Genomic DNA, 22,667 nt, shown 5'->3' on the forward strand with positions numbered 1-22,667 from the left:
AGTAACAACATAACTTAGCATAATAAATTGAAAATTTAAGAAGAAAAATGTGTTACAAATCATTTCAATGCGTAGGAACTTAGAAAAGAAAACATGGAAACTGTTTAACTTACTGTCTTCTTTACTTGTATTAAGTTATAAAGTTTCCCACTTTTTCTTCTTAAATTTATCAAATTTATTATTTTTGTCTTTATTCGTGTTTTGACTTAAAATTTAAATAAAAATAATATTTTAGTCACTGTAGTTTTTAAATGCTTGCGAAGTTTAAAGTCAACTCTTATTTTTTTGTTGATAAAAATATTTCGATAACGTATAATATTTAAGATACTTTAGTTTTAAAATTGTTTGACAAAATTTTAAGTCAACGCCTATTTCTAAATTAAAAAATTATTTTATTGATAAAAAGTATTTCTTTAACATATTTTTTTTCGAATGAAACTTTTAATTTTTTTTCATAAAATTAATCTGTTTTTCGACAAAGCTTGATTTTTTTTTTGGAATTTTTCTTTTTATTCACTTTTTTTTTTTAAGTTTAAATGCTATTTAAAACTTAAATGCGATTATAAAGATAAATAGTTATCTGAACGTTTTTAATTCTATTTTAATGCTCTTTCAGTATTTATTTTTCAATATTGAAAATGATTCATGTCAATGAAATAGCTTACAAAAAAAAATTTAAAAATTTATACCAAATCTGTAGGTTGTTTAAATTAGTTAATTCTTAATAATTTTTATTATTCAATATTTTTAATCATGCCATATATTATGTTTTCAGAATATGTGCAAAATGTGCAGTTTGAACTTCTACTTAGTAATTTTTCTTCTTGTGCTTTTTGTTATCTGGCTCTGAATATTATCTCCATTTTCAACATGAGATTGTTCACAAAAATATTTTGATTTGAATATAATTTCTTAGTATTAAATGTGCCCTTTAGAAACTGTGCATTAGTTAATGTGCTAAGTTTGTAAATATATACAAATTTAAGTAACTCAGTTACATAATTTTAAGACAAAAAAATTCTTTGAACACGTTAAATATATTCTTTTCTTATCAATATTTTATAAGATGAAAAAAACTCCACACCAACCACCATTTCAACAATTACTTTCATTCAATATTCATGTAAGGTGCATTTAGTTTGAACTTAAAAAAAATCGTGTAATAATATACACCCCTCAAAAATATTTTAAACTGCATATTTATCATATAACAGACATAAATACTTTTTAAATTTTTGAATAAGAATGTCAATGTTGTCAAACATACAGAAACAAACTTACATCTTTAAAAATGCATTATTTGTTCCGTATATTAGTTCAATTTCATAAACTATTTCATAGTTAGCGTAACAATAACAAGCTCAAACAAACTATAGTTTTTCTGGTTGTTTGAAAGATAATTGCTTGATTCAAGAATAACAGCTAGTTATAGCTGTAAAAAATTGATAACACTTTTTCGAAATATGAATGTCAGGCGATTATCTTTTAAACACCTTTTTTTTTTCTTTTAAAGATTTTATCAATAGTTATTACAAGTATTTTGATGCACATACAATATAAATAAGGTGGTTCATATCACTTATCAATGTTTTCCTCCTGCCATGATATGGTGCAAATAATCGAAATCATTCCTGATATTTCATGTAATAAAGATCGTAGAAAATATCTAGGCGTTTTAATTCACTTTCGATGACAATTTAAAACTGTATCTATTTCGTTTTTTTATCTTGAAATATATTTCAATACAGTTAGTTGAACTTCATATAAGCATGAAATTATTTATAACCTTTCAACAAGTAGCCATTGAATTACTCATTTCTGGCCTAACGCACAAAAACTTTTTGTGTGTTTTGTGTAAGATTTACTACTTCGTTTAATATATATTATATATTCTTAAAATGGTCCTGAGCTACTTGGCACATCTTGATTTATTTCCATTGGAGATACCACCATACTGGGCTCTGTATTTCGTCTCTTCATTTTTCCTTTGCTCTTCTTTAACATAGTAGCCTTGCGAAAAAAACATATATTTAAGTTTCATAAACAACTAAAGAGGCAACTGATTTTGAGTCATCATTATTTTATTTACTATCTTAAATGTACCTCCGTGTGTGCCAAATTGCACAATTAAGCGCATATAAGAATTTACACTCGCATGTTTATGCAACGCACATTTTTAAATAGGCGCGTGTTCTTCCTATGTATTGGAAGAACAATATGTTCTTCCGAAGTGTAAAACTTCTAATGAAAGTTGTCAAAAAAATTTCCGAAAACCTGATATGAGAATTTTTTTAACAAAGTATTACAGAAATAATTTTTACTTAAGATTAAAAGTTTTCGAGTTCTCATTTGCAATTAAAGCTAGAGTTATTAACAATATGAATCTTGAAGAGATTTTCAGATAATTGTGTTTGACACCTATTATTTCAATGTACTTTACATAGATGGATTCCTTTTTATTTCTATAATTATTTTTGACTTTTAAAAGCCGAGAAAAGAGCTGATCCAAACTGGATACTAATTATTCTCCAAAGGAGTTACACAAAATTTCAACTTTTAGTTTAAAATGTATACAAATACATTATTTTTAAGGGGATATTCGCATATCGGTACCTGTTCTAGCCAAAGTGCAACTGACGTTCACATATACTTGTAATAAATTTTTAAAAAAGGATGCAAAGCAGCTTATTCGGAACATCTACCTTCGAAATGTCCTTTTCTCATGTGTTTCTGTCATACCGCCAAAACTTGGCGACCGTTTTGGCACAGGTAACGATACGGAAATCCTCCCCATTATTATTCAAATACATTTATCATTGTTAGAATAATTTATTGTACTCTCTCTAAAATACGACCCATATTTTGTACTGAATATGTATGAACAAAATATATAAAGGAAATATATTACAATGTGAAAGTACAAGAATCTTATTGCAGTAAAAGTACTGATCACAGAAATATGAACATTTCATTGGTAAAATAGAGCGCTAAAAAGTAATGTGCCACAAATACAGAAGTGAAAATTGTAATGGATGAAGTTTGACTAGAATAAGAGTAATGTGACATAACTTTGTACAAAAAGTCATTTTTAAATAAGCATATTCATGTGTTACTCAACAACTGAAGTGCATATAACCTTCTACTCACATCTCCCAAAGACTTACAAGAAAATGAAAGTAATTGAAAGAATATTTACTCAAATAAGAGTATATATATATCGACTGACTCTAGTCGACACCGGCTAGAGATTTTAGGTCAGCGCTTTTCTTTTACTTTAGCATTGATGTTGCATATAACATAGGGTTGAGATGTCCCCTGTCTGAAAAGGGTGGTCTAGCTTAGTTTTCATCAAGAGCTTGAAGAAGATCTCTCCTCACTCATCGGCGGGTTTATCGCTGCTTCCCGGACCCAAGACTGGTTCAGTGTTTCTTCGTTTCATTTTAATTTTGCGAAGCATGGTGGCCTGTAAAGATTTGGTTCGGTTTTAAGTTATGAAAAGGAATTACTGATTAAAATAAGTCGCGATTATTTCTCTCATGCAGCATTCCAAAGAACGACTAAATATATACATTTTTTTTTTCAGTAAAAAATTTCAAAATAAACACAAAACTATCGTTTTTTTTTTTGGCAGATTTTAAGTTTGTGATTTTTTTTATTTTTTATTCAATCACATTTTCGTAATTATTAAAGTTTGCATGAACTGATAAAAACTACTGCTTGAATCTTTAAGAAAAAAGTTCTTTGAATTACCGCTTAAAAAGGCAAGAAAAATTACTAAATGAAAGTGAGAAAGAAGGTCCTAGTATTACCATCGTTGTTATTTATAGGACAGGCTCTTTTGATGCTGTAGCTTACTGTACTGGTCAAAAAAAATGCTTAAAACTAAAGCAATTTTGCTGTAATAATATGTGGATGAAATTTGGTTTTTCTATTATTAATTTTATTTTGTTTTTAAACTATTCGTGTTTGATTCCCTCAGAGAAATAGTGTTTAATCGATTTTCATCATCTTATATTTTATTTTCTTATGTTTCATTTTATATATTTTGTATTTTCTTTATTTTCAGTACTTTTATACCCTGTCTAACAATGACAGTTTAATCAAGCTGTTTAGTAGCTCTGTTGCGCTTTTATAAGCATTGCATCTATATGGGATACCTTGTGAGCTAATAAAAGAAGGGGGAAAAACAACTATACACCACTTTAACTTTTCCTTATCAGAGAGGAAGTTTTTTTTATAAAAAAAACATACCTAAAAATTTTCTGAAATAATGACTTTTTTTCTCTCAAATGAATGATTAATACTTTTCTTGCATGTCACAAAGTGTAATTTAATTATTCTGTTTCCGATAGGTCTTAAAATAATTGCATAGATGTCTGCGTTTATTTATCGTTTGAATCGTTAATAAAACGAGTGTTTTTATATATCACTTGAATTGTTGAAAAAAAAAATACTTTCTTTTACTTATTATTATGGATATTAGGTAATAAATTCTTTCAATTCCAACCATTTTTCTTCCTATAATTAGAAGGAAACTTTTTTATAAAATATAACATATAAAAAAAACATACATAAAATGCAGTTGACGTAATTATTTTGCATATCGATGTAATTAACATATTGACATATTTAACTTATTGACGTAAACGACTACAATGTAAGCTCATTAACTAGGAAAAAAAATCATGAAAAATTATAATTAAAAAATTTAGAATTTAGTATTGTTTTGCTGGGGAGTTTACCACACTTTCCTATAAGTCTTGTGGTCTAATTTAAAAACTGTGGTAAAGACAACAACCAAAAAAATGTTTTAATTGGCGTACTTGCTCGCGGAGGTAACCACCATATTTAGACTTCATAATCTAAGGCACGATGAGATTAAATAAAAAAAATATTTAAGTTCGTTTTTTAGACTAGATAATTTTGTATTGGTGTACTAATCCTAAGTTTTTTACACAATCCGTGATTTAGGAACAGCTGTTTTATTAATGAAAACAAGGTTGTTTGATCTGAGGTATATTTTTTAATGAACATTTAAGAAATAATTATAATTGAAACCATAAAACAAATAAAAGAAACATCAGGTGCATGCAGTTTGCTTCAGCGAAATTGAGTTTAATAAACCATTTAACTGAACTAAATAGCTTTTAATTTCGCACAAAAACGTATTTGAAAGTTATAAATATTGTTGTTTGCTCAGCTAAATTTATTAATTATTTTTATAAATTATTTTTTTTTATTAGCAGTCTGTTTTATCTGAAGATATTACTAGAATAAAAGTAAAATATTTTTGAGTGCTTAGTGCAAAGAAATAGCGAAGCTTCATGCTGTTACACTACATCCAAAACATGCAAGAAAGAATTTTTTAATCATTCCTAAACCCTTTCAATATTGTTCACAATCATATTTTTATACATCAGTCAACTTTTTTAAAAAACAAGTATCTAGTTTTACATATAAAGTGATCACAAACAACTTGGTAAGCTTTTAAAATTAAATTTCTGATCATCAATTTTAACATTCTATAGCAGGATCGATCTGTAGATCTTATGACTGAATGTTAAATTTTTCTATTTCTTCAAATCAATTGAAAATTAAACTTTTGGTATACTTTTTCTTGTTTTTCTCGTCTGATATACTTTTTTTTATCGATACGTTTTATTTTTGAAACAATGATATTCAGCATCCTTTGCTGATAAATCTTGAATATTTTTCAAAGAACGTTTGTTAAAGTTAACTTTCAAATGCAGCGTAATTCACGGATAAAGGAAATAAAAGAAAATTTTAATTAACAATTAATAAAACAAGTACTCTCTTCTTAAAAAAAGAATACTCTAAACCAAGAAAAAATTATATTTGTAAGCAGACGATTTAATAAATGTGACATTTTTATATCGTTTTCTAATTTTTAATTCGCGATCGCAACGCTCGAGTACGCCGTCTAGCGGGAGCCTGTAAATATCGGACATTAATTTATCACGTTTTCATTTAGTTCCACCGAAATCATTGACTGAATCAGACGCCATTTTTAGCAGCAAATAAGAAACAAAATTTCCCTAAGGAAAAGGCCGAAGAACTTGAAAAAAATCTCCAGAATATTAGTAAATCTTTCAGGAACAGAACACGCCAAACATTTGAAGAAAAATTCCGCAATAATTTTTTATTTCTATTATCAACAAACTTGCAACTGATGACTTCCGATTTCGGATACTGTTACAGATGTGTGTATTAAGGTAAAATGCATTTCTTCTGTCTTCAATTCATTACGAATTAAAGTGAAGTCAACATTGCTTTCGTCATTCCAGTGAATAAATATGAATTCAGAACATACAGAATTGTAATAGTTATAACATATTCTTCTTCGTTATAGAATAGTATATATTTCTGTATCCATATAATTCGGAAAACAACAATAAAAAATTATCCAAGTTACTTGAAATAGTGCCATTTGTGCTGATTCTTAATTAATTTTAATCGCTTTCTTGGTAAGTATTTTTTAGTGTTGAAAGAATAAGTTCAACTAGAATTCAGCTATTCTGTTTTTAGCTACATATTCAATTTCATATCTATTATAAAATTTTGCTGTATAGTATGTTATCTAAAAGTAATGAAGGGATAAACTATGCATCTATTATTTGAGAATAAAGTTTTCAAACAAGGAACTTATCATTTTGGAATTCTCCGGGAATTATAAATCAGGTAAGTGCAATGATTTTTACAATAAAAAATTTGACTGTAAATATTTTTTTTTCATTTGCTGATGGTTCTCTACAGAATGGTTTTTTACGTCTGATTAAGAACTATAAGAATAATAAAAAAAGAAACAATATGAAAGTTTTTATTTCAATGTAAAGAATTCTTGAAATCGTTTTTTTATGCTAAGAATTCTTTATTTTCCGTTTTTTAGTTTATAATTTTTTGATAAAAATTGTTCTCAAAATACTTTTTTTGAAAAATTAAATGGTATAACATTATGTGTTTATGTATACTTCTTGTATATTCCAATGTTTGAAGTAATATGATTCAGAAAAGTATGGAATAAAAATTCGGTACTTACTTATTAACGCCACCGCCGCTACAGATTTGGCGGTTTTTAAGTGTCGCTAATCTACACTTAAAATTTTTGCGACAATTCATAAAATAAAACACTTTATTTAAAATCAAAATAGTCAATCGGATTTCGGTGGAAAATGAGCCGATATAGAGTTTAGCAAAGATTCAAAACAATCATATCGCCATATGAACTCTGATAAATAAGATTCCAAATGAAATAACATTTCCAAAACGAACGTTTACCAAGATAAAGTTTTATGTTGTGGGAATTGGTACATTTTCGTTTTTTCGGTAAAATATTCCCCTCCTAAAAAAATACAATTGCATCTTGTTTTGTTTTTGGCAAATCCCAAAGACGAATTTTCGCAGCACTAAAAATGGCGACAAAAAAGAATTGTTTTTTTTTTTTCGTCAGCATTCTTTATTTTACGTTTCTTAGTTTCTAAATAATGATTTTTATTGAAACTTGAAATTTTTTGATAAAAATTGTTGTCAAAAAACTTTGTTTACAAAATTAAATTTCATAAAATTATGAGGCTTATGTATACTTTTTGTTCATTTTAATTTTTGAACTAATATGATTCTTAAAACTATAGAATGTAAAGTTTAAATGGGCCTTTCATGTTATATCATTAAATTTAGTAAAACTATTTCTCGGGCATTAGGTTTTAACTCTTATAAGAATATGCATATTTTTTTCTGTTAATGTACAAATATTTTTCCGATGTGTTTTGGATATTCCTTCTCTAATAAAAAGAGATACCATTTTGTTTTCGTTTGCATAAGAAAGAATATCAAGCATTTTTCTTTTTTAAATTTAATTAGTCACAATAAAGAAGGAACGTTGCAATGCTACATGCTACATTAACGACGTCTCTAGAGTAACTGAATGACGGTTCATGTAGAAATCGCAGGTAAGCGTCTCATACAACAACGCCCCCTATAGTTCGTTGCGATCGCGAATTGTTAATTTAAAATTAGAACTCATACTTTCTAATAAAATAATATGTAGTGCGTTAAATTTTTTGAAAAGTAAGATGTTTTACGCAATTCGTAATCATGTTAAAAAATGTTTTAAATTTTTATTTTTTAAGCAACATTACACTATGTTATCCTCTGTGTTTTTGTAATTTATACAAATTATTAATTTATAAATGTTTAATTTACGTTTATTTTACCCAATATGTGTGTGGGGGTAAAATAAACAAGGAGTAATGATGAAGAAAAATAAAAAGTAAAAGTTTTAATTTTTTTTTTACCATAATAAGAAATGGCAAAAAAAGCTATCTGAAATAAGCGTGATGGTTGTGTGATGTTAAGAAACAGAAGTCTTCCATTGTACAATGTGAGCATGAATGATATTTGAAAAGATTTCCTTTGTTAAGTTCTTAAATTCTTCATTGCAATTTATCATTTTTAGTCAAATGCAGTTGAATACTTTGCTATGTTTTATTTATTTTTTGTTACAAAATAGTCTATAAATAACCAAAATTCTAACAATTTCAGTTCAAGTATTTAATAATTTTTAGTACTATCTTGATACTATTCTTTATTAGAATATCTTTTCTAGATTTTTCAAATTCCTTAGCATTTCTATTTTTTAGATCTACTGCTGTGCATTTGAATTTTGAAAGTTTCTTGGAATTTGTATTTGTGAGATATACTACGGTACTTTTGTATTTTGCAAATGTCTAATGGTTTACTTTTATGATATGTTTATTCGATATAATAATTATGATCTGGATATTAATTGTTACACGCTAATCTTTATTTAAAGAAGAAAAAAACAAGGGTTTCTGTCATAACCTTTATGCTCATATATTCGTCAAAGATAGCGCAAATTTCTTAAAGTACAAACAGTGATTATCATAGTGAATATTAAACAACGGAGATGAGTTTAAAAGTTATTTAGCAATTTTTTGATGCGTTAATTAGAATATGTTGTTAAAGTTGCTCCATTGCCCTTTAGCTAACTGTATCAGCACTTCACAACTTTAATTTTCTTTCGATCATAACCCGTATGTATAATAATTTTCTTCTGAAAAATTTCTTCTAAAGTGAGAGTAACATCATCTATGAGTTCCATTCTGGATGTTGATAAATCAAAGTTAATATAAAATTTATGTTTCAGGAATCAAAACCAATGAGTGTCAATCTTCTATTATTATATGCTAATTATATATTATAAATTTTATATAATATGAATTTTATCTATATAAATATTATATATACATATATATATTAAAAAGGGTATCCCAAATTTAACGCAAGGTTTGAATAAAATAGAAAACACAGTTTTTAGTCTTTAGATTGTTATTTTTTCATTGAATCATAAAGTACATAGGATAGGGTTATTTATAGAATAACATATCGGGCAAATGGCCTCCATGGCTTTGATGGCACATGCACACTCTTTTGTTTAAATTTTTCTTGACCTTTCTGCTTTCTGCTTAAACGGGTGGTAGTGATCTTGTTAACAAAGACCTTTGACTTCAAATAACCCCACAAGAAAATATCTAATGGTGTTAAATCACAGAATCTAGGGGGCCAATTCTGATTACCTAAACGGGAGAGTACACTGCCAGGAAATGTCTCATGCAGTAATTGAATTGTTTCACTGGTTGTATGGTAAGTGGCACCGTCTTGTACGCTCCATTTTTACCCTAAACTTTCAGCTGCTAAATTGTTAATTTTTCAGGGTTGCCAACAATTTACTGCAAAAATGGCGACAAATTCAAATCTCGCATTAATTTTGGGACATCCTTTATATATATACACTGAGTGGCCAAATTATTATGACCACCTCAGAGTTTTATGCAAATGAGTTATTGCGTCACAGCGCTGCTACTAGAGGGCAAGATAACTATAACACGGGAATGCTGGACAAGTGAGTCATCAGTTATACTGTGTTGCTTGCTCAGATATGGGAAAGAAAAGTGATTTAACTGAATTTCAACGTGGAATGATTGTGGGTGCGAGATGTGTCGAAACGTGTATCAGCAAAACGGCTGCACTTGTGAAGTGTTCTAGAGCAACAGTTGTTAATGTGTACAAAGAATGGAAAATCAAGCAAAAAACCGAGTCTCAAAGTCAGACTTGTGGTCGTCACAGGGTACTGAATGCTCGATCAGAGAGAAGGCTGGCCAGGGTCGTGCAGCGCAACGGGAGAGCGAGCAACAGTGCGACAAATTGCAAGTGATCTTAATCATGGAGCAACTGCGAACGTCTCTGAACGGACGTGTTCGACGCACATTGCGCCGTATAGGGTATGGAAGCAGACGACCTGTTCGTAAGCCTCTACTGTCTGCTTTAAATAAGCGCAGACGTCTCCAATTTACAAAGGAGAGCAAACATTGGACAGTAGATGACTGGAAGAGGGTCATGTGGTCCGAGGAATCATGATTTCAAATGCATCACGCAGATGGCAGGATGAGAATATGGAGAAAATAGCACGAAAGCATGGACCCCAACTGCATTGCCACGACACTTCAAACCGGCAGTGGCAACGTTATAGTATGGGGAATGTTCTCTTGGTATTGTATGGGTCCTTTAATTCCTGTACCACAACTCCTTAAAGCCCAAGGGTATTTAAGTATCATCGCAGATCAAGTACATCTGTTTATGTCAATGGTGCACTCTGGCGGGGATGGATACATCCAGCAGGACAACGCTCCTTGTCATAAAGCTGGCATTGTCCTCAGATGGTTCGAAGAGCATGACGGAGAATTTAACTTGCTTCGTTGACCAGCACAATCCCCAGATCTCAATCCAATTGAGAATTTGTGAGATGAAATTGAACGGGCGCTCAGACAGATGGATCCAGTACCATCAAATTTGCAGGAATTGGCAAGTGCAGTTCAGCAAGCATGGTCTGGCATACCTTCTACCACCTACCAACATCTCATAGAATTCATGCCCAGACGAATTAAGGCAGTAATACGCTCAAAGGGTGGCCCAGCAACGTAATGAAGGGGTGGTCATAATAATTTTTGCCACTCAGTGTATATATATATATATATATATATATATATATATATATATATATATATATATATATATATATATATATATATATATATATATATATATATATATATATATATATATATATATATATATATATATATATATATATATATATATATATATATATATATATAGCTAATTCAATAATACTCGAATTTTAATTAATGCTTGCTTAAATTTCAATTCAAATTAAGTGAAATAATATTATCTGGAAATAATATCAACCAAAACTACTGTTTAACTACTGTTTATACCAATTTCAACAGCTGTATTTTTCCAAACACTTTTTCAACTTAAGAAATGTAGTTTTTCAATAAAAAAAAACTATTTTGATTTAAAAAAAACATAAAAAGCATATTAAAATACATAATACCAAACCCCCAAAAATCATGCAAAAATATTTTCAAGCTATAAATATATTATTTATTACATTAAAATAAAATTACCATGAATTTTTTGTTGTTCGAGTTATTTGCTCTAATGTTTTATAGATATAGAGTATTTTTTCTGAGAATTAGTAGAAATATCGTTTTTTCATTTGGCAAAAATTTTAATAACTTGTACCCAATAATTGAAATATCTATTTATAGAGACCTAATCTATCATTGAGATTTAGTTTACCTTTTCTCTTTAAAATAATTATTCAATTTACTTTATTAGTATACGGATGTATCTAAATTCTATAAAAGAATTAAAATATGCTTTTAACCAAATAGGAGAACTTTTTATCTAGAATTAGGATAGAATTCTAATATTATTTATTTTCCGTAAAATAATAACGTAATAAAAATAATAGAATAATAAATAAAAATATTCATATTGTTAAGTGATTTTTACTATTAATTAGTTATTATTTATTAGTTATTATTAGTTATTATTTATTAGTTATTATTTATTATTAGTAATTATTTATTATTAATTATTATTTATTATTAGTTATTATTTATTATTAGTTATTATTTATTATTATTAAACATTATTTGTTAAACATTTTCTTAGAAACACGTTGACGGATTAATATTTATTGCAATTAAAAAAGAAAGTTTTATTAATTTTATTTCTTTAAAGAGAAGCAAAATTTTAAAAATTCGAAAATATTCAAAATGTGAGAATTTGTTAAACGAATTTATTTATAAAATTATTATTAACAATTTATTTACAGTTTATTTATTATCTTACAAAAAGATTTACAAACGAAATTTTTAAAATTATCATTGAAAATTCATGAAAAATCGAAACTCAAAATATATTGTTGAAACTGACCGCTTTAATTTTTGCTTATTTTTATTTTTTTAAGAAATAACTTTAAATTTTGAACTATTTTGCCAATTTATTAATTTTAGTAAAATATTGAGAACATGCAAAGAAAATGACAGGGAATTTTTAATTAATGTGCTGAGGTATGTTTCATTATAAAGAAATGCGCATTAGTTTCATATGATTTTTAGAATGCAAGCATTAGTCAATACAAATAGTTTGGTAAGTGAGAGAATCAATTATATGCAAATAGTTGTGAGTGACTTATAACATTCAAAACAAACATTCATGCATATGTGCCACACCACTAACACACAACATAGTTATTAGTATTCAAGAAACAGTATTAGTATAGTTCAAGTAAAATTATAGAAAATATAGAATAGTTACTTACTTTAAGCGCGGATCTAAGAACAACTACTTCACCCGAGCTTTGAATCCATGGTTCACCATCTACTTGAACAGGCATTTCTGTGTGCAACTTTATACGTAACTACAAGAAGAAATGAACGTGAATATTTTTTTTTTCATTTCTAATGACAGATTATGAACAGTTACAGCAGAAAACTAGTATAAAGAAAGAACACAGAGTACAACAAAAAATGCTGAAACAGAGTTCATTTATCTAACATATCTCTAGCCTCTCAATAACGCTCGGCGAGAGTCTTACCCAGAACAAGACAATGGAGTAGATGTACAGAATTCATTACCCCTCCAGAGCTGCACAGAGTACATATCGAGGAAGTAACAATTTTGAGTCTATAAAATGGTTTCCTAGGCAGTCATGTCCGGTAACTGGGCGGAATTCAGCGACTGCTCTACGGCATGGCCATTGCACAAATTTGGAATGGCATTCTTCTAGGACTTTTGGGAAAGGCGGTTATAGAAGTCTTCCTGAACACGGGCTTTAATAGATATTTTAATACGATTTTTAATTGTATGGTAGGACATAGGGCGAGAAATTATTTGCATAATTAAAGTGCCATTTTTAGCCAAGAAGTCGACTCTCTTGTTGTTTGGAACTTCACAGTGGGCAGGAACCCACTGGAGTACTATAGTTTTCTCTAGTGATGCCAGGTTTTTAAGATGATAACTGCAATACAATATGTCCTGTGTTATGGGATTATTGTCAGAAACGATATAGCCAACACAGCAGCTCTAGAATCACTGAGGATATCAGATCTTGTGAATTTTTCCAAGATAAAGAATTATAAATTTCGTAAGCATAAATTTAAAGTTATAACTTTTAAGGGGTTTGGGTTTCATAAAGGCAGCATCAATGTAGAACTTTCTTCGACTCTCTTCACTGATTGAAAAAAGTATGGTCAAAACTACTACAATAGGATAAAATTTGTTCGAGTTTCTGGCTCTATGGGAGCACCAAAAAGATCGGTAATTTTCACCAAAGCACTTTGGTGATGATTTGGGCAAAATTAACAATAAACTACGGTTTTAGAATGCGTGATAAAATTTGGTAAATGTGGTACAATTTGGTAATTTTATCACGATAGCCTAGATTATAACATAAAAACCATTTATTTGGTTAAATTTACTATTAGTTTTGCATTTTCTTCTAAATATGGGAAAATAAGAATAACACTCTTAAAAGCCAGAATTTCCAGTAAACCATTGTCATATAAAGGGAGGAAATTGCTAAATGAATGTCTAAACACCATATAATTTGGTTTTATTAAAAAGAATTATTTGCCAGTTTAAATACCATATACTTTTTATCAGAGATGCCATTACTATACAGTATTATTATGTTACCAGAATTTTTTTCTTGTGTTATAACTTATCTAAAATTTAATTCAGGACTTCAGAAAATTTAATTTTTTACAAGAATAATAATAAATAAGGAAATAAGGAATAAAAAATAAGGAAAAATGGAAACTTGAATAGCGAATTATAAGAGGAAAAAAACTTAATTTTGTTAAAATATTTTTTAAAAAAAGAACTATTTAGTACTCAGACTTTGAAAGTGTGAGGTAAACGCAATTACTTTTGTGTAAGTATTCGAAGTCACGTTATTGGTTACGCCAGGAATACAATTTTGAAATTATTCTTTTATCTTTATAATATTTTGGTGAAAAAGAGCGTATTTTTGAGACATATTAAACCGGTTTCAATAGCAGTAGCCAATAAAACAAATGCTTTCTTTTAACCAATGATATAGAAATTCGACAGGCTACTATCCAAAAAGAACATGAGTTAGCCCTTTATTAAAATGTAGGAAATATACTTCCCACCAATTTTATTAATTTGCAAACGTCGATTGAAGGAATTTTTTTCACGTATGGGTTGTGTGGCCATCTGCAATAATTTCAAAAAATACAAAAAAAGGTTTTGTTAACATAAATCTGGATAATATTAAAGGTTAACGTAAAGTCAAGAAACGAGGTGTCATTTATGCTTTCGTTCGTTCGATCATTTCTCGTCTAGTTAATTTGCAGCTATCAACACAGAATTTATAATAGATTCGATTATTTATAGTTACAAAATGAAAGCTTATCGCCAATTCATTACAGTAGCTAAAATTTTGAAAATCGCATCCACCTTTTCGCCAAAAAATTGGTCTTAATAATTAAATTGATTTTAAATACTAAGCTAAATGAATTTTTTTCTTATATAAACCTAAATATATTTTAACATAACATTACTGGGAAAAATATCCCAGTAAGGAATTAAAAGAGCCGACATGTGCGAGGCACTGAACACATTGTCGCAACAGTGATGTTGATCACGAAATTGTGGAGTCCTTGACCCCCTGGCCCATTAAGGGCTGTTGTGTGAATGATTCACTTTCTTATGAAGAATTGAAAGACCTAAAACTGATTACTCACGTGTCCTCCTTGTGCTATGCGGATGGCACTTCTCAGTCCGCTCTGTATCTGCCCCATGTGAACAACTCCAGTAACACCCACAACTTCAAGCATCCCGTCGTAATGGGTAGGTTTGGCAAACTGGTCTTCTTTTTCGGGTCCCCAAGGGTTAGCTCCAGAGCCCCAACTACACAAATAAAATTAGATTCAGTTTCCTCTCCAAATACAATTTATAATTTGTTTATTATTTTTCGACTTTGCAGTTCGGCAACTAAACTCATGTTTGTGAAAATTGCAACACCATGAAGGACTTATGCGAGTGAGCTGAAATTTTCAGGAAATGCAAAGTAGAACATAATATGCAAATGATTAGAATTTCAGACCCGTAGCGCATGCGCATGCTAAGCAGCGCCCTCTGAATGGCTGATGGATCCGAATAAATAGACGGCTGTAGCGAGGCGTGTATGGTTATCGGTGGTTATCTGCTAGTGGTAAACGTTAGCTCAGACGTTACTTATGCCTCTTCGACGAAAGAGAGCGAGATTTTAACAACTTACGGAGTTTGAAAGGGGGAGAATCATCAGCCTTCGTGAAGCTGGATTGTCTCATCGTGCAGTAGCCGCTCGTGTGCAGCGTAACAGCAGCACAGTGATGCGTGTTTGAAAGCAGTGGACGGACGAGTGTCAGACAACTCGGAAATCCGGGAGTGGACCCCAAAGTGTCAGGTCAGCTCGCGCTGATAGACACCTGGTTCGCATGGCGCTGACAGGCCGTACGGCTCCCTCTAGACAACTGGCATCACAGTGGTCAATAGCTACAGGCGTTTCATTGTGTGCTTCATTAATTCGTAGACGTCAACTGCAGTGTGGACTGCGCGCAAGGACTCCTTTATACAGGATCACCATCACGCTAAACCATAGCTGCCTGCGGCTACAATGGGCCAATCAGCATAAGGACTGGCGTGCTGATTGGCAGCATGTCGTGTTTTCTGACGAATCCCGCTTTAATTTGTGGTACCATGATGGCCGCATTCGTGTCAGGCGCTATGCCAGTGAACGCCACCTTCCGGAGTGCATTATCGAACGCCACAGTGGACGAACACCCGGAGTTATGGTCTGGGGTGCCATAGCATATCATGGACAATCTCAATTGCTACTAATTGTGGGTAATCTGAACAACAACCGGTACATCAGTGAAGTTTTACAGCCCCAAGCTGTTCCCTTCCTTCACGCCTTGCCAGGTGCTGTATTTCAACAAGACAATGCCCGCCCTCATATTGCTAGGACTGTTCAATCCTTCCTTGCATTGCGGCAGGTACAGTTTCTTCCTTGGCCTGCGTATTCCCCAGATACGTCACCGATTGAACATGTGTGTCATTTCGTTGGTCGGTGCTTCGCTCGTGATCCTCGTCCTGTGGCTTCTACAGACGAACTTTGGGTACGCATACAAACTATATGGAATGCTCTTCCTCAGACAGACATTCAAAATTTGCTTCACTCCGTGCCACGTCGTGTAGTAGCGTTTATTGCGGTGCGTGGTGGCTACACAAAATACTGATTTCGATCTCTTGTTATTGTTTGTTTGCTTTGAAAGTTTAATCATTTATTTGTACCACTACTACTCAACTGTGTAGTAAATTTCATTCAATTATGACGATTCCTTCATGGTGTTGCAATTTTCACAAACAGGAGTTTAGATTCAAACATTAGGTCTATTGATTAATGGAATGTAGAGTAATTAATACCGTCCATTCTGCGTCACTTATACTACTATGTACTCAAAACAAACAAAAATCAAATGTTCCATCAGACTGAGTCTGAGAATAGAGTAATTTTAAAAAGTAACATTTATATGGTTCTGTATGAAAAATTAAAAAAATAAATTTTGCTTGTAACTTATAAGAATCGAATTGATATAGTCTCAGTTAATTCTCCAAATACTATATTCATTTTATATGAAGTATATCATAAAATGTGTGGCAATAAAATTATTAAAGAAAGCAGGTAAAAAGTTTGTGAATTATTTGATATCCCTACTGTTTTCAAAACCACCGACTTTTCATCTGCTTTCTTTAAAAAAATTATTAGAAAGTCTTATAGCACATTTTATGATAAACTTCATATAAAATGAACATAATTCCTGGAGACAGTATCAACTCTAACACGCAACTCATAAATTGCAAGCAAAATTTTATTTTTTTACTTTTTTATGTGCAGAACCATAAAAAAATCAATTTTTAAAAATTTTTTAAACTGTTCTAATTTATACTTTTTTGTGTTAGAATTCATTACATGTTTAAAAAAGTTCTCTTTCCTTTTTTTCAATATTTTCTCGTATTTATAAATCTTTTACTGATAGTAAACCTCGATTTAAAGTCAGATGCATTTGCAAAAAAAAAAAACAATCTGTATTACTGTAATACCAGCAAAAATAATTACCAGAATTAATTGAGTATCATTGACGGCAATAATACAGTACTTTTTTTACGGCTAATTTAAACGAATCAGTATCTTTTCCCAAATTAACTTCACTTTTTAATACATAATATTTTCTTTATTTCAGTTACGGTTGCTTTTAAATTATTTAATTTTATAAAAACACGTTTGAAAACCACATTTATAAACAAAATAAACGCGTGTTTTCGGATAACTTTAGGAATACTAATTTGAAGACGTAGTTACGCTATTCACGTTGATCAATGAACTTGTAAAAAGTATTTAAACGTTAAAAAACATGCAATAGAATATCTTAAACATGAATCGTTTATAGTTTTATTTGTAACAATGAATAATTTTCAGGTGAAGCAAAAAAAATAATAATAATAATAATAATATTTTAAAATTTCTCCCAAATGGTCTAATTAAAATTATTATACGATCTTAGAATCGGGAGTTAAAAATTTCCTTGTAGATGACTTCTAAATTTTAGAACCCTAGCACCAATAGTTTTGGAGTTATAAGAGATATATATTAAAAAATATTATTAAGTATTAATACTGTAAATATATTAAAAAGTATTAATACTGTATATTAAAAAATTCAAATAACAAATTCGACCGATATACCTCAATTTATAGTTCTATATAATATGTTCTGGCTTTTATTATTTTAATTTTAAATTTTCTTCATTTTATTTCTTTAATAAAAAAAATTATAAATGTACCTGAGAATGTTGAGAATGATAATGCCCTCGACAGGAGGTAGATCGATGACTTTGTTGTCTACTTCAAGGCGAACTTCCTTATGAAAATCCCGCCATGTTCGACGGCTTACCATTTTCCGCAAACCCATTTTTACGTAAACACCCTTGTTATGGAACCTTTAAAAATAGGAAAGAAACATTTCCAAAACATTTAAAATTAGCACCACATTTTAAAAAAAGTATTTATTAAATGTGTGAGAATAAAGATTGATTTTATTCAGCGACCGAAATTTAAAACATTTTCTGAACATTTAACAAAAACAGAATGTAGAAAGTGGCTTTTAACTATTTTCTTTTTATTAGTCATGCGATGAACGCTAAAACAGAATTTCAAAAAACTGATAAAACAAAATTTATTTCTGAAAAAAAAAAAAGAAAACACTATTTTACAATGAGCAGTTTATTACACAGAAATACCAAATACATAAAAATCCCAATCTATAATCTTTTGTTGTTCAGGTTAGTTTTTCTGTTGCACAGCGAAATGAGATTTTCGTCCCACTTTTTTATTTGAATTTTGCCCGATGGAATTTTGCAATGTTGTATATTCGCACGTTTTAAAACATTTTTATGTGTGTCTATTACGATGCTTTTTGAATTATTTAAAAAACTACACAACTTAAGTTTCAAAATTGCACAGCTATGAATTAAGGAAAAAAAATAACTTACGTTCTCTAGTTATTGTCACAGAATTAAAAACAAATTTGGTCTCAAAAGTTTAACAAAAAATATTGGTTTGTTATTGCGACCTAGGTCAGAAAAACACGATTTACTGCTGTGACTTATTAGTTTAAGAAATAAAGTAATTGCAATAAATCGGCGTTTTACTAACTTAAGTGTCAATAACTTATTATAAAAGAGAGTTCTATTTAAATTTACATCGGGGTGGGGATTTTGCAAACACAGTTGTTAATGTATGTTTTCAGAACCCTTATCAGTAATGAAGATGGTTTCGTTTTCATATAAACGAGTATAGTTAAAAAAAGTTCTTATTTGTTTAGTATATAGAAAAAAATTACTGCATCATGAGTAATTAAAATTTATCTGTAAAAGTCAAATATATAAGTAGCTACCATACATACTACTATCATCTACTTCTTAAATTAGATTTATAAGTATCGAAAAAATTATAAATATAAAAAAATACGTGAATTTCACATCTATTAAATATAAATTATTTATATATTTAACTGGTTCTTAAGGACAAATTATTATCAGTAAATTTTATTTCATCAAAACTTTCTATTAAGTAATACACAGATTTTCAAGTCTTTGGAAAATGAAAAAAAAATGTACAACTTAAATTTTGAAAAATACAATAAAATATTATTAAAAATCAAACTTTAAGCGGATATGAATTTATTTTTTATTACAAAAATAATTTTAATTAAAATTTAATGTCGATATATTTTTTAAATCTGAACTCTTGCGTGGAAATGAAGAGCTTGTATTTAAAACATGATAATTATTTTTACAGATAGATATGCATTTTCTTTTTTAGATGAATGGGTTTAGTTTATTAAATGCTTTTGATGATGAACTAAAAAAATTTCTTCTTAAAATATTTTTTTTTCTCGTAAAAGTGCATGTTTTCTCTTTAACCTACAATAATTATATGTACTTAAAATAATTATAGTTCGTAAACTTCATAAAAGTTCATTCTAACTAAATTTTTTTATAAATAAGGATAGTAAAATAAGTTTAGGAAAAGTGAATAACTGTGCAATGAAGTATAAGTTAAGCATTGAAGAATGACTTAATCAGGCAAGAACATGTCAAATATTGAAAAATGTGCTACACGGTGAAGAACATGTTCGCTTTCATTTCAAAAGCACTTAAATTTTCAGGGTTTAAAACGCGTTATAGTCGACTCTATTTTACAATAATTGGAACAATGCTTTTAAAAAAATTATTTTCATTATTAACATACGTTTCGCTAACATCCTTTTGATATTTCTATAATTTTTAATGCCAATTTTTTAACGCACATGTTAAGCAGCTAATATGTTAAACAGTGAAGAATATATTGAGTGTTATTTTGAAGATACTTAAAATTTCAGGAATAAGAATGCAATATAGTCTACTATGATTAAAAGATTAGTTAAGCGAATGTCTTTTTTAACGAAATTCTGAATGGGAATTTTTTTTTGTTAACATCCTTTTGATAATTCTACAATTTATAATGCTGATTCTTTTGTAGATTATTTTGAGTAATGAAAAGCGTTTTGAACATTAAATAGCATGTTAGCATAATAAAACATATTAGCAAGTGAAAATACTTCCGCAAGTAAAGAAAACATGCTAAGATTTGAAGAACATATTAATCACTGAAGAACATGTTGTGTCTTTCTGAACATACTTAAACTTCGTCTCAAGAGTCATAGAAATTTAAATTTCCGTACTACGAGGACTTATTATATTCGACTATATAATGAACCTCTTAGTAACTACATAATTTTGAAGAAAACGGTTATAAAAGTGCCTATTTAAAAATATTATCTGAAACTAAAGGTATGCACAATATTTGGGTCAATTTTTGAGAGAATTCTTAACTTACATGCTTAGTATTTTGTTTAAATTAAACTATATCTAAGCACATTACAAATAGTTTATAACGGCCACCTGGTGCATAGATTTAGATATAAATATGATTCCGGGCAGCGTATTGACAAAACATACCGTAGATTGTAAAGGGGTTGGCGAAAATATCTATCGGTGTTGAAGGAGCGTCTCGCAAATCGCCAAACAGCTGTGTGCTTATGTTTTTGTTTTTTTTTTTTTTCGGTATCACGTATCTATCATTCACCAAGTTATATATGGGTGTGACATTTCAGAGTTTCAAATAAGCTGATCTTCATTAGATTCTTCTACATTAAATGAAATATAAAGCGTATTTTTTTGTTATAGCTCCGACATAATCGTTTGTATTTGTTAACATAATTGTGTTTATTAGCGTTTTTTAGAAGATCGTAATAAAACTAAGATAAAAAAATATATATATTATTACCTCCATAGCCCCCTTCTGTATTTTCATAACTTTCATTAAATGTATACGCGTATTTCGAGTAGTGCACTTCTTTACCTACTCATCCACTAATTAAAATTAATAATTTCACAATAACCTCTAATCCTTAATAATGAAATGATTATTACAATAAAGTTCGTTTACTTAAAAGATTAAAAAAAATTATTGTTCAGCAGTGACTTTGTTACTAATTCTATATTCATTAATTAAACTTAATGGTTCTGCTCGATAACCATTTACAATTTTTTTTAAATTTTATTTAATTTTCAGTTATTATGGAATTACTTAAATATTTTTCGACGTAGAGATTATTTAGCAATAATGCGAAAAGCTGAAATTTATAAATGTATAATATTTATAAATGTTAAGAGAATTATTAGCAGCTATTTTGTACTAATTATTTTAGTTGAAATGTTCATTATACACAGTTTTATAAAAATAATCGTAAAATTCATTGAACGATGGAGACATTGACATTTAAAGTGCAAGTAGAATTGAATAATCATTTCATTTTATAACTGTAAAACGGTAGATAAGTAACTTCGTTATAAAGTTTTACATGATACGAGAATATTATGCTATTGCTTTATAATGAAAGAACAACATTTTAAGTTCTAAACTTTTTGTGGAAAAGAAGGAAAAAAAAAGACATTTTTTTCCTGTCATCGGTGTTAGCGATTAGAGAGTGTTTTATCGTATAAATGTTAAGTCAGTACTGTTCCATTTTAAATAAAAATGCATTTTGCTCCGGAAAAAAAATTACTTGAATTTGTCAATAGAAATTCCCTAATTATTGTAGCAAGAACTTTTAAATTTCTAATCAAACTTTCCTCTATTATAATTTTGTGCAAATAATTATTATTAATAATATAAATGACTATTAAAAGGAATTAATTGAGAATGTTCAATTTTAATAAATTAACTGTTTACGCAATCAGATTAATAACTTTTTTCATAATTTGCAAATGGAGAAAAAGTCTTTTACAGTTTAAAAGTGAAAAGAAAAATAAAGTTGAAATTAAGTTTATAAAGTAAGCATAACTCGAAGGAGGTTGAAGTAAGGGCATTAAAATCAAAATTTCAAAAGAAGAAAAATATCACCTTTTAGCGTACAGTGAGCATTAAACGAAAAATCTAAAACTAACTTTTGATCTAATGATCAGATGTTTACGTTCTAGGACTCAAACTTTAGATTTAGAATTTCCTTAATTCCCTACCACTATTGTATATATTTACTTTTCACCTAACTTGTAAAATTGTAAAGTTTAGAATTTCTTACAGAA

At 29.1% G+C, this 22,667-nt stretch overlaps 1 protein-coding gene across 4 annotated transcripts in view; it reads right to left on the reverse strand.

Annotated features, from left to right (window-relative positions):
- Window positions 1-486: 486 nt before the first annotated feature.
- LOC107452310 (diacylglycerol kinase theta) overlaps window positions 487-22,667 on the reverse strand; it is a 97,883-nt gene continuing 75,702 nt past the window's right edge. For 2 of the 4 annotated variants that reach the window (XM_087165939.1, XM_087165941.1), the window contains exons 18-21: window positions 18,321-18,476; window positions 15,180-15,345; window positions 12,731-12,829; window positions 487-2,010 (exon numbers count right to left, since the gene is read on the reverse strand). In XM_087165939.1, the coding sequence (XP_087022065.1) occupies window positions 1,894-2,010; window positions 12,731-12,829; window positions 15,180-15,345; window positions 18,321-18,476 (538 nt within the window). In that variant the 3' untranslated portion in view covers window positions 487-1,893. Of the gene's footprint in view, window positions 3,464-12,730; window positions 12,830-15,179; window positions 15,346-18,320; window positions 18,477-22,667 lie in introns of all 4 variants that reach the window. The other 2 variants (XM_087165940.1, XM_087165942.1) reach the window with 1 other exon arrangement.

This window comes from Parasteatoda tepidariorum, chromosome 6 (genome assembly GCF_982258835.1).
Source record: "Parasteatoda tepidariorum strain Cologne lab strain chromosome 6, Ptep-v5.0, whole genome shotgun sequence".
Lineage (NCBI taxonomy): Eukaryota > Metazoa > Arthropoda > Arachnida > Araneae > Theridiidae > Parasteatoda > Parasteatoda tepidariorum.